Source organism: Gobio gobio (assembly GCF_949357685.1).
Source record: "Gobio gobio genome assembly, chromosome: 23".
In the NCBI taxonomy this organism is placed as follows: Eukaryota; Metazoa; Chordata; class Actinopteri; order Cypriniformes; family Gobionidae; genus Gobio; species Gobio gobio.
Genome location: NC_137119.1, coordinates 40870640 through 40884801, shown reverse-complemented (window position 1 = coordinate 40884801; position 14162 = coordinate 40870640). Strand labels below are relative to the sequence as shown.

Genomic DNA, 14162 nt, shown 5'->3' with positions numbered 1-14162 from the left:
TTTTTGCTGTTTACAGTCTTAGACTGCAAACATATCTCGGTTTATGGATTGTTTACAGCACCTTTAATCAAAGTTGAGCATAAAGACACACAGTCAAGAGTTTCTAAAGCCAAAATGTCCATGTTTTATTGGTAAAGAGCGTCTGTGTAGCGAATGGCATAGTGCAGAGGCTCACACGCACAGTTAAGCATTTGCCACAACCTTTGACCCGGAACTGATGGCCAATCAACTACAGCTCTCCACAGCCGAAACCACACAGCATCGACATAGAAAAGAAACCAAACCAACTAAAAATACTCAGTACAAATAAATAGGTAAACAGATGAAGAACAGAGCCGATATCAGCAGTACTGTATTATTATTTTTTTTATGCAAAAAAAAGTTTGATATTAAGATGTTTTTCTTTTCTTTTCTTGAGGAGTGTGTCGTTCTAGAGACCGAATAAGAGAGAAATATATGAGTGAATCTCACAAAACCTGCTAAGAACTGGTTCCAGATTAATAATAGGAAGAATTAAACCCATTATTAGCTTTTTGCGAAACACGTTTGACATTAAAAAAATCAATTTCTCAAAACAAAAAAGAAAAATAATCACTCAACATTGCAAAAAAGAGATTTTATATATGTAATGTATGATTGTAATACTTTATATTTTTATGTATTACAGTAATGAGAACCAACACTGGGAATTACAAAACACATATCCATATGTTACAGCAGCAATAATTTGTGATAAAATGAGTTAAAAATGTCACAAAGGCGTTATTTTTCTCTATGCACAATATATAATATTTTGTTCATTTGATACGGTGCTGAAATATGACCTGTTTTCATGAGATTCACCCATAAATAGAAGGAAAGTTTCCAAAAAGCTCCGTTTCAAATCCTGAAGAACGCGTGTTCTGCTAATGGGAAGTCAAAAAATAGAGAATATTTACATCTTTAGATTATATACATGGCAATATATGAACACATGGTCAGCGTGAGATCGCGATAGACAGAGACGGAGAGAGAGAAAGACCCTCCACATCAAGAATCTGCTTCATAATACAATCTTCCGTGCCTCGTCTTAAAACACACCGCCTCAGTCTTCATCTCACAGCCAGTGAAATCAGCTTAGAGCAGCTTTCTGAAACGGGGAGAGGTTTAGATGAATTGTCTCTCGGTAGCCGTGAGGGTAATGCGATTTTGCGGGCCGCAGAGAGGATGCATAGAGGAGAAGAACAACCTGCTACAGGACAACACGCGCGTCTGAACTCTGACATCCTGTCTGGGGCAGGTCAGGGTTCAGCCATTTTGCATTTCATAAGTTAATATGATAAAATAGAGGTATGGAAAGGTTAAAGGTGTGGTTTGCTGGCTTTATCGCCCGTCTGTGACTCAAAGAGCAAAGACACTTGTAGTTGATGTATGTTAGCAATATGCTGGTGTACTCCTAAAATGATCAGATATGCATTTAAAATGTACAGACATGTCCTAAAAAAAAAAGTCTTTCTCACCCAATACGGCTAATTAGCAAAATCAAGGTTCAATTGTCTGTTTATGTTGCTTTCAATGGGCACATTTTGTATCCGTGATCAACGCAAACACGCCAGCCTGTGTATTTGTTCACTTATAAGATCATCTCACATCTTTCCTAGCTCAATGTGCAGTGTCTTGTTGTCGAGGACACGTTCCTCACATTAACCTTTTACGTATGCGATAATGACGTAATTCTGATCTAGCCATGCTCCGCATCAGCCGATGAGGGTCAGGTGCTACAATAAGCTTTTAAGAGCATTTCCTGGCAATGATGTTGTTGCTAAGCAACCCCTCTGGATAGTCAAACACAAACAGCTGTAGGGAGTAATAGCAATAAAAGAAACAGAAAAAAAATAAGAGTTTGTCCTATAATTCCATTATGAAGAATAGCAGGGAGACATTTGAGATATAATGTCCTCAGGTTGCTGAGCTATGTATAGCACTTCAACGGAAAATTAATAATGTCGAACTAGATTCAATGGAGAAAACAATTGCCCAGTTGGTCAAATTAAAGGGTTAGTTCACCCAAAAATGAAAATAATGTCATTTATTATAGAGCCGTTCCACACCTGTAAGAGAATTAAGATATTTGTGTTGAAATCCGAAGGCTCAGTGAGGCCTGCATAGCCAGCAATGACATTTCCTCTCTCAAGACCCATTAATGTACTAAAACATATTCAAATCAGTTCATGTGAGTACAGTGGTTCAATATTAATATTATAAAGCAACGAGAATGTTTTTGGTGCGCCAAAACAACGAAATAACGACTTATATAGTGATGGCCGATTTCAAAACACTGCTTCATGAAGCTTCGGAGCGTATCGAATCAGCAGCTCGGAGCGCCAAAGTCACATGATTTCAGCAGTTTGACACCATAGACTGTAAAAAAAATATGGACGTAGTGTCCGTGACGTCACCCATAGGATTTTGAAGAGCAGATTTGAAGCGTAAAGAAGGGTCGAGCTGGCCGTCGCCATCTTACTCCCGGATAACAGAAAATAGGCAAAGAGGCGGGACGTGGGCGGAGCTGAGGTGACGTGATGACTAACAGACAGCAGACAAACGACAATCCACCTGTCACTCAAAGTGGCCACGCCCTTAATTATGCAGAACTTTAAGGCTTTATATAATGTAAACGATTGAGTTATAAAATAATTCTCCCCCCTCACAGTCGTCATGAAGGGCAAAATTAGCCGTATAGACCAAAAGCACAATGTGTCCCAGACTGTAAACATGTGTTCTTCTGCTGTAAAGTTGGGCATTTTAACATGAGCTCAATGAGATTCTGCTCCTTCTGGAGTCTGTCTCTAGTGGCCAGTCCATGAACTGCAGTTTAAGTCACTTCTGTTTTGGCTTTAATGCTGCGTTCACACCAAACGCGAATAGAGCGTCAAAATCGCGTCTAGTTTGACGCGTGAACATTTTGAATCCATTCGCGCATCCACAGTGAATTGGACACGTGTATAAATCGAGCTTTTGAAGCAAAATAGACGCGCGTTCAAGACGCTCCAGGAGAAATATGTCAAAACACCACTCTGCCTCTTTTCATTTTCATTAAAAATATTAAGCATTAATAGCCACACAAATGTGGTCCAGGCAACTCCTACATTATCTTCACTGCATGTGTATTTAAATATCCTTAAAAAACTTAAAAAAAAGTTATGAAACTTGTCTTTGCCCTCAGTCAAAACGATTTGGCAGACAACAAAGGATGATTCATGAGAGCAAAGATGGGCCGTTAGATCCACACAAGACGAACCACTACAGGACATCAGAGCCAGCGGCAAACGTCAGAAGAACTAGACAAGGAAAGGCTGCTCTTGCCGGGGTTAGTGAGCGCCCGGTGATCGCCTGGATCTCACAACTCCACAAACACAAGATTATTTTTTTTGCGCTCTCTTTATAAATAAACACAGATTTGAGCTTTAAACAACTCAGTCCCACCTGAAAAAGTAGTAGTATTTTTAAATTATGCAGGGTTTCTCATCACGTCACTTTACCACGTGACGGCAGCAAGCAGGCTCCTGACTGGTTAACGCGGCGCGAATTGACGCCAAAGTTCAAATTTTCAACCCGGGCGTCAGACGCGAATTCGCTTTGAACGCGTGAATGCACAAAAAAAGCACCACTCTCGTGTAACGCGCGAATCGCGCTAGATGCTCAATTCGCGTCATTCGCACGAACTCGACGTGCGAATGCGGGCGGAATCGCGGCCATCGCGCTACGCAAAACGCTTCTAATGTGACGCAGGACCTCCAGACGCGCGTCAACACGTCTTTCCATTGACTTAACATTGAAATCACTCGCTCCTGACGCTCTATTCGCGTTTGGTGTGAACGCAGCATTAGAGAAACTGTGAGAGGTTGCCGCTTGTTTGACACGCGATCCGAATCATGATTCAACACTGATTCGATACGCTGATCATAATGCTCCGTTTTGAAATCGACCATCACTATACAATTTGTTTTTGGCGCACCAAAAATATTCTCGTTGCTTTATAATATTAATATTGAACCACTGTACTCACATGAACTGATTTAAATATGTGTTTAGTACATTAATGGATCTTGAGAGAGGAAATGTCATCATCACTGAGCCATCGGATTTCAACACAAATATCTTCATTTGTGTTCTGAAGATTAACGAAGGTCTTACGGGTGCGAAACGGCTCTATAATAAATGACATTATTTTCATTTTTGGGTGAACTAACCCTTTAAGTCCAGCTTGTGAAAGTTCCCACCTTTTGCAAAAGGATGAATCAGTTTTAACAACAGCAGTTTGATAGAAAGATGATGAATTGGAAATTAAAAACCGAATAAAGTTTAATGCAGCAATTACAATAATACACGCATGTGTACTCTACTCCAGTTAATGGCACATTGCACATTGTTATTATACAACTTCAAAGCCATTCAAGAATGAGGAACTTGATCACTAGCTTCATGTAGTCAGCAGTTGTTGTATGGCTCCCACGGAGGACTGGTCAGTCCACAAATCTCTTCAAAGAAAATAGTGAGGCGTACAACGTTTAATCTGAAGTGGCCCGTTCCCTGAACCCTGACGCTTCACCAGCCCCTTGAACCCAAACCCGCTGATTTGGTCTATAAACAGTATACTTGAAAATCTTTACATTAGATTACATGTCATATTGCAAAATCTTTCGTCAGAAAAATCTGGACATTTTCACAATGTCTTTCATTCTCTCTCTGTTAAAAATCTAAAATTTTCAAGTCGGTGAAATTCTCCTGTGCTGCGTATCCCAGTATATTTCAAAGCTTTAATACAGCTTATTTTAAAGTCAACACGAACGCAAAATGGACACTGTTTTACTTTCCTAACACACACATTCCTGGCCTTATTGTGCACGATTCAACTGTGCACATTATGCCAAGTCAAAAACAAAAACAAAAATCTTCAGAATCTTTTATCAAAATGTAACCTGCTCCGCCTTTGAAACGACTTTCCATTTCGGCTAGAATCACAAATCCCTCCTTGCTCCATCCTGGTACACCCACTTTTCACGATCCAATCAATTCCTGATGGATAAAGTCAAGTCCCGCCCTGCATCCATGTTTCACATTGAAATACTACAGAAGTTAAATGGCGTTTCATGTCGGCTTTAAGTCCAGATACGTTCTGCGCACATCAAAAACACCCAATGCCAGTGAAATAGCCCTTACACACTGCTGTTACTCTTCATTTCAGCGCTGACAGGCGAAAAGACAAACATATGGCACTCGAGATCCCTTCAAACGTAGATAAGCACATAGAGTTTGCACTATGGCGGCATGTTGGTAGGTACTATGGTACCTTTGCTGAGGACAGCAGCCTTAGTACTCTTATTGTTCACATGGAAAGGCTTCTTCTCTCTGCCCTCTCCTCTAGGTGTGATGCATGTCACCCTGAAACTGGTGTCTTTAAGAGTTCGCATTTCTGAGCTTATGAACTGATCCTCACTTGTGCTAGATTCAGAATGTCATCATGAAGCAGAGTGAACATGAGCATGTGTTCTGGATCACAGCAGTTTAAGTCTTTATTTCTCAATTAGTCTCAGTCACGCACACACATACACACACGCACACACACACACACACAGGTACACTACCTACCGAGGTGAGTACGATGAATAATGATGTCAACCTCCGGGAAGTGTAAATGTGTGTATGCTTTTATACAGGTCTGTTAGCTGCTGTACATCGGTGTGTGTACTCGGTGTCGCTGGACTGTGGCAAACCAACACTTAAGTAATTACACTACTTTAATATAGACTATATTTTTTATACGCGGACACAACTCAAAAAGAACTGCAAAAAAGACGCTTGCTTTGGCACGTATGTACTCAATAGCGCCATGTCCACTTCAGTAAAAGCCTGTCTCTCTGTTCACTGAACGGAATATTCCATAGAATCTGTCGGAAAGGGACGGAGTTCCATAATGTCAAAGGCTTGACAGTCACACTGGCGTAATAAACCAGTCTACTTCCCGTCCTGCATGTGCACGTGTGTGTGAGTAATCAGATCTGGGTCTCCTGGACGCTCTCCTTGGAGCCGTTCGATAGCAACAGCGGCTCAGTCTGCACATTGGGAACGTGACTAAGGCCTTTCAGAGTTCCATGGAAAGTCATCGCCATTGGGATGGGAATCGGCAGGGGAGGGGAGATCGAGCCAGGGTTGTCACCGGAAGTCCCTATTTTCATGGTCGAAGCCTGGTTTTGGGAGGAAGGATTGGCTTTGTTGTTGAGCATTCCGGTGCCCATGTTTAAGCCCAGCACGTTGTTGTTAAAGTGGTGCGCTTTGTAGTAGTGGTTCAGGTGATCCGATTGCCCAACGCTCGGCAGGGTCATGATCTCAGGGTCATGGATCCTTGGACTCTGCCCGCTTCCTCCACCAGATCCTAATCCACCGTGGACAGTGCTCCCTCCTGTGATGCCACTGGCTCCTCCCGCAGATCCGATCTCATCTTCGACGTTGATGATCTCAATGGCGCGTGCCGGGCCGTGGTGTTTGTGCAGTTGGTGCTGCTTGCGAAGCTTGTAGAAGACGACCAGCATCACGGCCGCCATGAAGGTGATGGCCACGAAGCAGCCGATGATGATCTTGGTCGTCTTCATTACATCCTCAAGACCCGACAGGTTGGCGACGTCTGTGATGGAGACCGTGAACGGGCGATCGGGTGCACGCGTAGCTCGCGGTGACAAGGAGGACAGCATGGAGCCCGTGGGACCTGCTGATGCCGATGCGGCCGTCGGGCCTGGAAAGCTAATAAACGTCTCGTTGACGAACTGCCGAGCTGAATCGTGTCCGTCTTGCCCCGTCTCTACGGTTTCAACGGTGACCGTTGTGAAGTAGCTGTAACCACTGCCTGGGTCCGGTGCGGAGACGTTCAACACAGCCGTTGCTGTGGTGTTGCCAGCAGAGTTGGTGACCATACAGGTGTATGGTCCAGTGTCTTGCATGGTCACATTGGTGAAATTCAAGGTTCCATCGTGCAGGACCGAGATCCGGACTTTGTACGCTCCATGGGTCATCAACGTCCCATTGGGGGTCAACCAGTTAACAGAAGTCATGGATGTCCCAGTGCGGCATTTGAGCTCCGCTGCCATTCCCTCGGTCACGTTCAGGTCCGTTGGTGGCTCCACAATCACAGGTGCATAGCAGGTGAAGTCTCTCTGGTCAAGGTCACCAATGTACCTGCCCTTAGTGCCTGGTGGGGCATGGCAACGTGCGCAGCAAGTGGAGTTATCAGGTACGGTTTCTTTGAGCCACCAGCTCAACCACAGAACGTCACAGTTGCAAACCCAAGGGTTGTGGTTCAGATGGACACGCTCTAACTGCTGCAGTGGAGTGAAGAGGTCATGTGGCAATGAATGCAGAGAGTTATGGGACAGATTGAGCTCCTCCAGGTTCTTGAGGTCATCAAAGGCATTCCTCTCAATGACGGAGATCCGAGAGTGCATGAGCCACAGTTTGCGTAGAGACACCAGGCCTTGAAACGATCCAGGGCGCACCACTCCCAGCTGGTTTCCTGACAGCTCCAGTTCCTCTAGCCGCACGAGAGGCGTCAGGTTGGGTACGTCCTTAAGTCCGCACATGCCCAGATTCAGAAAACGTAGGTTCAGCAGCCCTTCGAACGCGGCCTCCGAGATGAAACTGAGTTTGCGCAACTCGCCGAGGTCTAGCCGCCGCAGTGACGGCACGCGGTGGAAGGCGTACGCTGGGAGCGTCTCTATGGGGTTGTTCCTTAGCCAGAGTTCACGTAGCTTGCTCAGGTACTCGAACGCCTGTGACGGTACCAGTGGCAATCTGTTGTCAAAAAGCTCCAGGGTGATGAGATTGGGAAGGCCATTGAACGCTCCCACTTCTATCTGACGAATCTGGTTCTTAGACAACTGTAAAATTTCCAGATGATTTAGGTGCTTGAATGTGTCTGACTTGATCACCTGCAGAAGACGAGAGGAAGAGAATATAGTTAGTTACAACAGCCCACATATTCTGGAGCTGGATTACTGCATCTTCTTTAAAAATGAGCACGAGTGACTTAAGATCAACGTATGCCTTTGTGTTAGTATGCATACCCACGAATGTTGGATCTTTGTTGTTTTGTTCTATTTCAGTACGTGCGTATGCGTGACCATCTGTCACCCAGTGATTGGAGATGACTGATCCACAACGCCTGATGGTTGAAGCATCGGAAGGTCTAACCATCCGAGCTTGTAAGCAAAGACTAACCAAGTATGTTTAGCACTAATGCTCAGCAAGTCATTGCAAGAAATCAATCAATTGTGTTTCATTTCGGATAGAAATTCATATTTGGGTACTTGCATAATCACCTCTGGCTGATTTAGCTTGATAAGTTTTAGGAGCAGCACATCAATAAAAGTGCTAATGTTCTGCAGCAACAAGTGTTTTTTGGGACATAGGGAATGAACTGATCACTATAATCCATACCAGGCTCGATATAGCATGGTTGTTTTCTTATGTAGCTAATTTTAGCATGCAGTTCTCATGGAGAAACCGTTCTATACATATATTTAGGGTATCAAGGAGGTTACCTGTATGGAGTTCTCTTGGAGGTTGAGGTATCGAGTATTGGACGAGATACTCTGTGGAACTTCATTTAGGCCTTTTCTGGTACAGATCACTCGGCTGGCTTGATTGGAACAGCTACAGGGATTAGGGCAGGCTGGACTGGCTTCGGCCAATCTAGGTCCAAGGAGGTGTGGCCACAACAACAGTTGGACCAACCAGATAAGGGGGGAGGGGCTAAAAAGGCCTGTTACGATAGCAGCCTGCATGGCAACTGAATCATGTCCTGCCCCTTTCCTAAAGAAAAAAGGCAAATAGTGAGCAACTCAACTTCTGAAATGTTTCTTTTATGATGAATAATAAATATGGAAGTGTATTTTGAATAACAACATCCACAAAACAAGAAAGAGAATTAACTTTTTTTACGATTAACTTGTGGAATCAGGTATCCTGTGGCATCAAAGTGAAATCCACACAGTTGTCAACAGCACTGGACGCTGCTACGGGAGTCTTCTGCTTGCCATCACAATCGTCACAGTCAGCACTGGCCTTGCTTACTGGAAGAAAAAACAGGGGACGGGGAACGAGAGAGAGAGAGAGAGAGAGAGAGAGAGAGAGAGGACGAGGGAGGTCAAAAACTGCATATATGTACAGCTTATCGTATTTCATATAGCTAAGGGTGTGAGGGTCAGTACATCAGCAACTAAAAACCGTGACCTGTGCAACTAAATGCGGTGACCTCTAGCCCAGTCAAAGCAGAATTATCATTTCAATTAATTTCCACCTTTTCTTTTATTACATAAAACATTGAGCAAGTCTTCCAGACTTGGATTGGTCTGGCCTTGACTGAAAAAAACTGAGGTTTAATATTTAATTCGCCTGGTCGAAGGCAACAGGTTTGTCCAGTCAGAGCTCTGAAATGAAATGATTAGTATTCTGTATTAAATGTGCATAGATGTGTGGTTCTCCAAACATAAAACACAGAATAATGAGAAACAATTCATATACAATGTTCACATTATTCCTTATGTAAATGAAAACAGACATTTCATACAAACTGTACAAAGAAATGTGTGTGTGCATACATGGTAAACAACTCTTGTGTCTGAACACTGATGTTTACAATGAATAAATGGAGAATAATGCTGATATTAAATGACCCGTGACGAATGTTGGATGACAGTAATGCAATAGCAGCAGAATTTGTTTGTATAAACAGGTTTACAACTAAACATTTAGGCAGAAGGGTGAAAAAACAGATGCAAGAATGTCAGTAAATGCTGCCTATATTGAAACAAATGTGTTTTTTTATGAGTTCTACTCACTTTTTTTATTCGATTCTTTAACGGTCTCCGACAGTTGGGCCGGACAATAAACAAAACATTTCCATTTTTATGGCCATTTTTCTTTTCTCTGTCATTTTATCTGACCAACAACACATATCAATAGTTGTTTAGATATGAGTTATCATATGTTCACCACGCGGTAATATCAAGCGTGGCGTCAGTTCTGGCAGGTCACGTTAGTCAAGTTGATCACATCTACCTATAGGAATACCACATCTATCACAGCATACATACAGTATATAAGCTCCTTCAGTACAATCAGCAGCTTCTCCAGAGCTCATTTACCCTCCTCCATCCCCAGCTCCTCCTCTCGTCTAGTCAGGATTTGGTATTCTGATTCCCCTTGAATCCGACTAAATTCCCGACATTAATGATATCTGCAGATACATTATGTTGGTTCTGTTCTGTTCACCCTAAGGGGGGTTTATCACTGCTCTAGGACCAAACCACTGTGAGGTAAGAGAGGGGGGACTCTAAATGTTTCCAAACTTAAAAAGTATTTTTTGACCCCTTTACGTTTCTATTGTTTTACTACGTCCACAGTTATTTTAAGTATATATCATTATATTATTTACAATACACAATGTGGTTTTTAATGATATTTTTAAGGGTGGGACAACCCACAGATGGAGTGCGTCCTGACACCCCTGACCCCGCCGTGATTTACGGCAATAGATGGGCCAGAAATGAACTGACTCTAAACCAAAAGTCATCAACACTATGGCCGTTTCGCAATACCAAGTATGCAAACTTGCTAGTTCAAACTAGTTTGAGTAAATAAAACAAAATATGTCAATATACACCACTCTGCCTCTTTTCATTTTCTTTTTAAAAAAAAGTAAACATTAATAGTCACACAAATCGTTTACATTTTTTTAAAATATTAATATGTGGTTTAGGCAATAAGTGAGTGTACATGTATGATTATCCTCACTGTAATAAAATTAAAGCTACACTGTGTAACTTTTTTTAGTTTATTCTTAGCTAAAAACACTTAGTTCTTTCAAAAATATATGTGCTCATTAATGTATATTTACTTCTTTCAAGTAATAAAGTATTCTCGTAAGTTTATAATATGCCATTGAAAATACATACGGGTGAGGGGTTCGAATGCCGGTCGCCATGTTGCCCCTCCATCTTGAAAGTACATTAGCCAAAGAGGGACATACCCGTGAATTCAAGCTTCGCCTTTCGCGTTTTAACACTCGATGACACCGTGTCGAATGTGGACGAGGTCGAACTGGAAGCCATATTAATCTTGGACTAAATCGGCCACCGTAGGAGTTAAAACGAAATCAGAATTGAGAGGAAGAGAAACTAATATTCACTGGATGGTCATATACCTTTTAACCGATAGATGGGGGAAAATATCACACAGTGTAGCTTTAAGTATAACATGAAACAAAACCTTGTCTCTTTTTGTTAAATGTCAGTTTTAATGATCAATAATAGCCATTATAAAAGTATAAGTAAAAGAAATAAAGCAGACAATTCAGCCAAACATACAGTCAGCGCTGGTAGGCTACAACAGTAAACAGCCTAAAAATATAAAGTTATGAAACTGCTCTTTGCCCTCAGCCTAAACGATTTGCCAGGGAACACATTATCGATTCATGAGACCAAAGATCGCCCGTTAGATCTACACAAGATGGATTATATCATGTTTAACCACTACAGACACATCAGAGCCAGCGGCAGACGGCAGAAGAACTAGCCGAGGAAAGGCTGCTCTCGCCGGGGTTAATGAGCGTTGAGCGCCCGGTGATCGACTGGATCTCACAACTCCGAAAATGCCAGATAAAAGGTTCAAATAGGTGCTCTCTTTATAAATAAACCACGGATTTGAGCTTTAAACAACTGCATTCTCTAATGATAAATTCTTAAAACTTCATTTAGTGACACAATAACTAGTATTTTTAAATTATGCGGGTTTTCTCCTCTGCTATTGACACTTGCTGGTCTGTGCTAGATGCATTCTGGGATACCGGTCTGGATACTCGGTGCATCCTCGATAAAAGGGAGCGGATCAAGGACACATCCGGGGATTTGATGTGAACTTTGAATTGGAACAGTATCAGACAAGAACACATAGTGAGAAACGGCAGACCCATGATAGTTAAAATGACTGACATCAAAATGGAAGCCTAATCTAGACAGAAAAAGAAAGCCCAAGCGGTTTTTACATGCAAAGATCCAGGTGTGCATTTTTGTGACACTTACCTAATAAAACAGCACATTTTAAGGCCCTTACATAAACTCACATAATCAGCGTAAGATCATGCACTCATTAAAAACTCATCCTACAAACCCAAGGCACAAGAAAAACATGTTCGCGTGAGATTTGAAATGATCAAGTTATCACCCATTTTGACACCAGCGCATGCGCAGATCACATGAGCACATTGAAAAAGCGCCAAAACACCGGTGAGGGTGTTTACATGCGCAGCCAAATCCAGGCAATGGGAAACCAATGCCAGTCGGGTTTGGTTCAAAAGTTTACGACCTTTAACTGATAACAGAACACGTTTGGGAATTATTAAATGAGATGTCACTGTCTTCCATCAGGAATATCATTTTAAATCAATCCAAAGAAAGCCAAAATACATCTTGCTCTAATATGGCTCTAACATCTTTGTCCATCACACGCAGGCGCATCTCTATGTGTGTGTGTGTGTGTGTGTGTGTCACAGGTGCGGTGGTGCAGCTTCACTGTAACCATGACAACGCTAAATTGATTTGCAGATGCTGGATGTCGGAATCCGGTTGGGTGGCGGCGCTCTGTTTGCACTACGGCTTCGTTAAAACCAGCCACGGGCCAAAAAACGAGTCGAATGCACAAATTAAACATCCATTTCATAAGCCATTATATTGATTATTAATTAACCTTCATAAGTCATCAAATGCGGCGATCTCCATCATGACAAAGACTGCAGTGGGTCTGACGCTCGTATGTGAGAGAAAATCGGTGCATCTGAATGCGTTAGTGACTGCGGCGTCTTAACGGAGACCGCCGTACGCGCGTGAAATACACAAGTGAGGCCCCGACACGCGCGCGCGCGCGCTCCCTCGCTCGCTCGAAGACGCGCAACAAAATGGCACACGGGTGTCTGTGTAATTCACGGATAATGAGGAAGAAAAATGCAAATCAAGCCAAGCCATCATTAACATCACCGACTGCAAAATCATCCCAATCCCAAAAGCCAGAATCGTTTTCTACCAATGCATATTGAAATAAATAACCTGAACAGATAAATAAATAAATAAATAAATCAAAGGGATGCTGAATGAAAGATCTTACCGTTCTCCTCTCATGCATCCATCACATCCTCCGGATCCTCGTCTAATGAATCATGTTGAACACGAGGAAACCTAAATCAAATCAATTCCCGTCAATCCCACAGCATGAGTTATAACCACATCGATCAGCTCCACAGAATTTCAGATCATGCATCTGATCAAATGCATATGCTACCTTTTCCTTTCTCCTCGCGCCGACTCGACGAATCTTCCTCTAATGATTTTCCCCGTTGATTCGGTGTCTCTCACAGATCCGGAGCGCGTCAGTGCGCGCGGACGCGGTGAATAACGGTGACTATATAGTTAACAGATCATACCACCGCTGGGGAAAGAAAAAAAACCCCGACGCAATCGCTCGCTGTAAAGTGTAAAAATCGAATGTAATTTGATTATCCGGGGTACGAGGTGTACAAACCTACTGGCGCATTTTTGTAAGTGTATGCAGGCAGCTCGTGCGCGTCGTGGCCGTACAGAGGGACGGATGCTGCACCCAGCGCAACATCTTACGTAAAGTCCGTAGCGACGGTCCTGAATACAGCGACCAACTGAAGAACGGACCACTGAGACATGCACAAAACACACCTGCTGTCGCCCGTTTCCATACCTCCGTGCATACACACATCATTCCATGCATCTGTTTAATCTACTGTCAGATCATTAGGCTTTGAGAGTGTAATGATATTCTTGGCTACTACAGCTTAAATGGATATTTAAAATGCCAAAGCTGTTTTGGCTCTGAGCTGCGTTTGCTTCAGTTCACCAAGCATGCAAACATTTATGGGTACACTTTATTTTAAGGCGTCTTTGTTACACTGTAATGATACATTTAAAGGCACAATATGTAAGTTTTTTGGATTAAAATACCCAAAGACCACTAGTGTTATATACTTTGTTGACTTGTGTATTTACATCAGCCCAAATGTTTCAAAGAATGTTTAAATCCAGAGAAATAAGCAATTTCGCCTATCAATG

At 42.6% G+C, this 14162-nt stretch overlaps 2 protein-coding genes across 2 annotated transcripts in view; one reads left to right on the top strand and one right to left on the bottom strand.

Annotated features, from left to right (window-relative positions):
• Window positions 1-9947, top strand: part of mybpc2b (myosin binding protein Cb) — a 54581-nt gene extending 44634 nt beyond the window's left edge. Inside the window, exons 29-30 of the transcript XR_013815677.1 lie at window positions 8136-8234; window positions 8993-9947. The gene's annotated coding sequence lies outside the window, so the exon portion shown is untranslated. The remainder of the gene's footprint in view (window positions 1-8135; window positions 8235-8992) is intronic.
• lrrc4bb (leucine rich repeat containing 4Bb) lies at window positions 4322-13687 on the bottom strand. The gene is made up of 5 exons (XM_079806374.1): window positions 13366-13687; window positions 13192-13262; window positions 8965-9104; window positions 8574-8844; window positions 4322-7961 (listed from the first exon to the last, which is right to left on the bottom strand). Exons 4-5 carry the CDS (start codon window positions 8814-8816, stop codon window positions 6036-6038), a joined length of 2169 nt encoding a protein of 722 aa, XP_079662500.1. The 5' UTR covers window positions 8817-8844; window positions 8965-9104; window positions 13192-13262; window positions 13366-13687; the 3' UTR covers window positions 4322-6035.
• Between the last annotated feature and the right edge of the window lie 475 nt (window positions 13688-14162).

Excerpts from the sequence above, each read along its gene's own strand:
- lrrc4bb (XM_079806374.1), bottom strand. The coding sequence starts at position 8,816 with ATGCAGGCTGCTATCGTAACAGGCCTTTTTAGCCCCTCCCCCCTTATC. Across the intron at positions 7,962-8,573 it reads TCCAAGAGAACTCCATACAG|GTGATCAAGTCAGACACATT; the intron begins GTAACCTCCTTG and ends CGTCTTCTGCAG.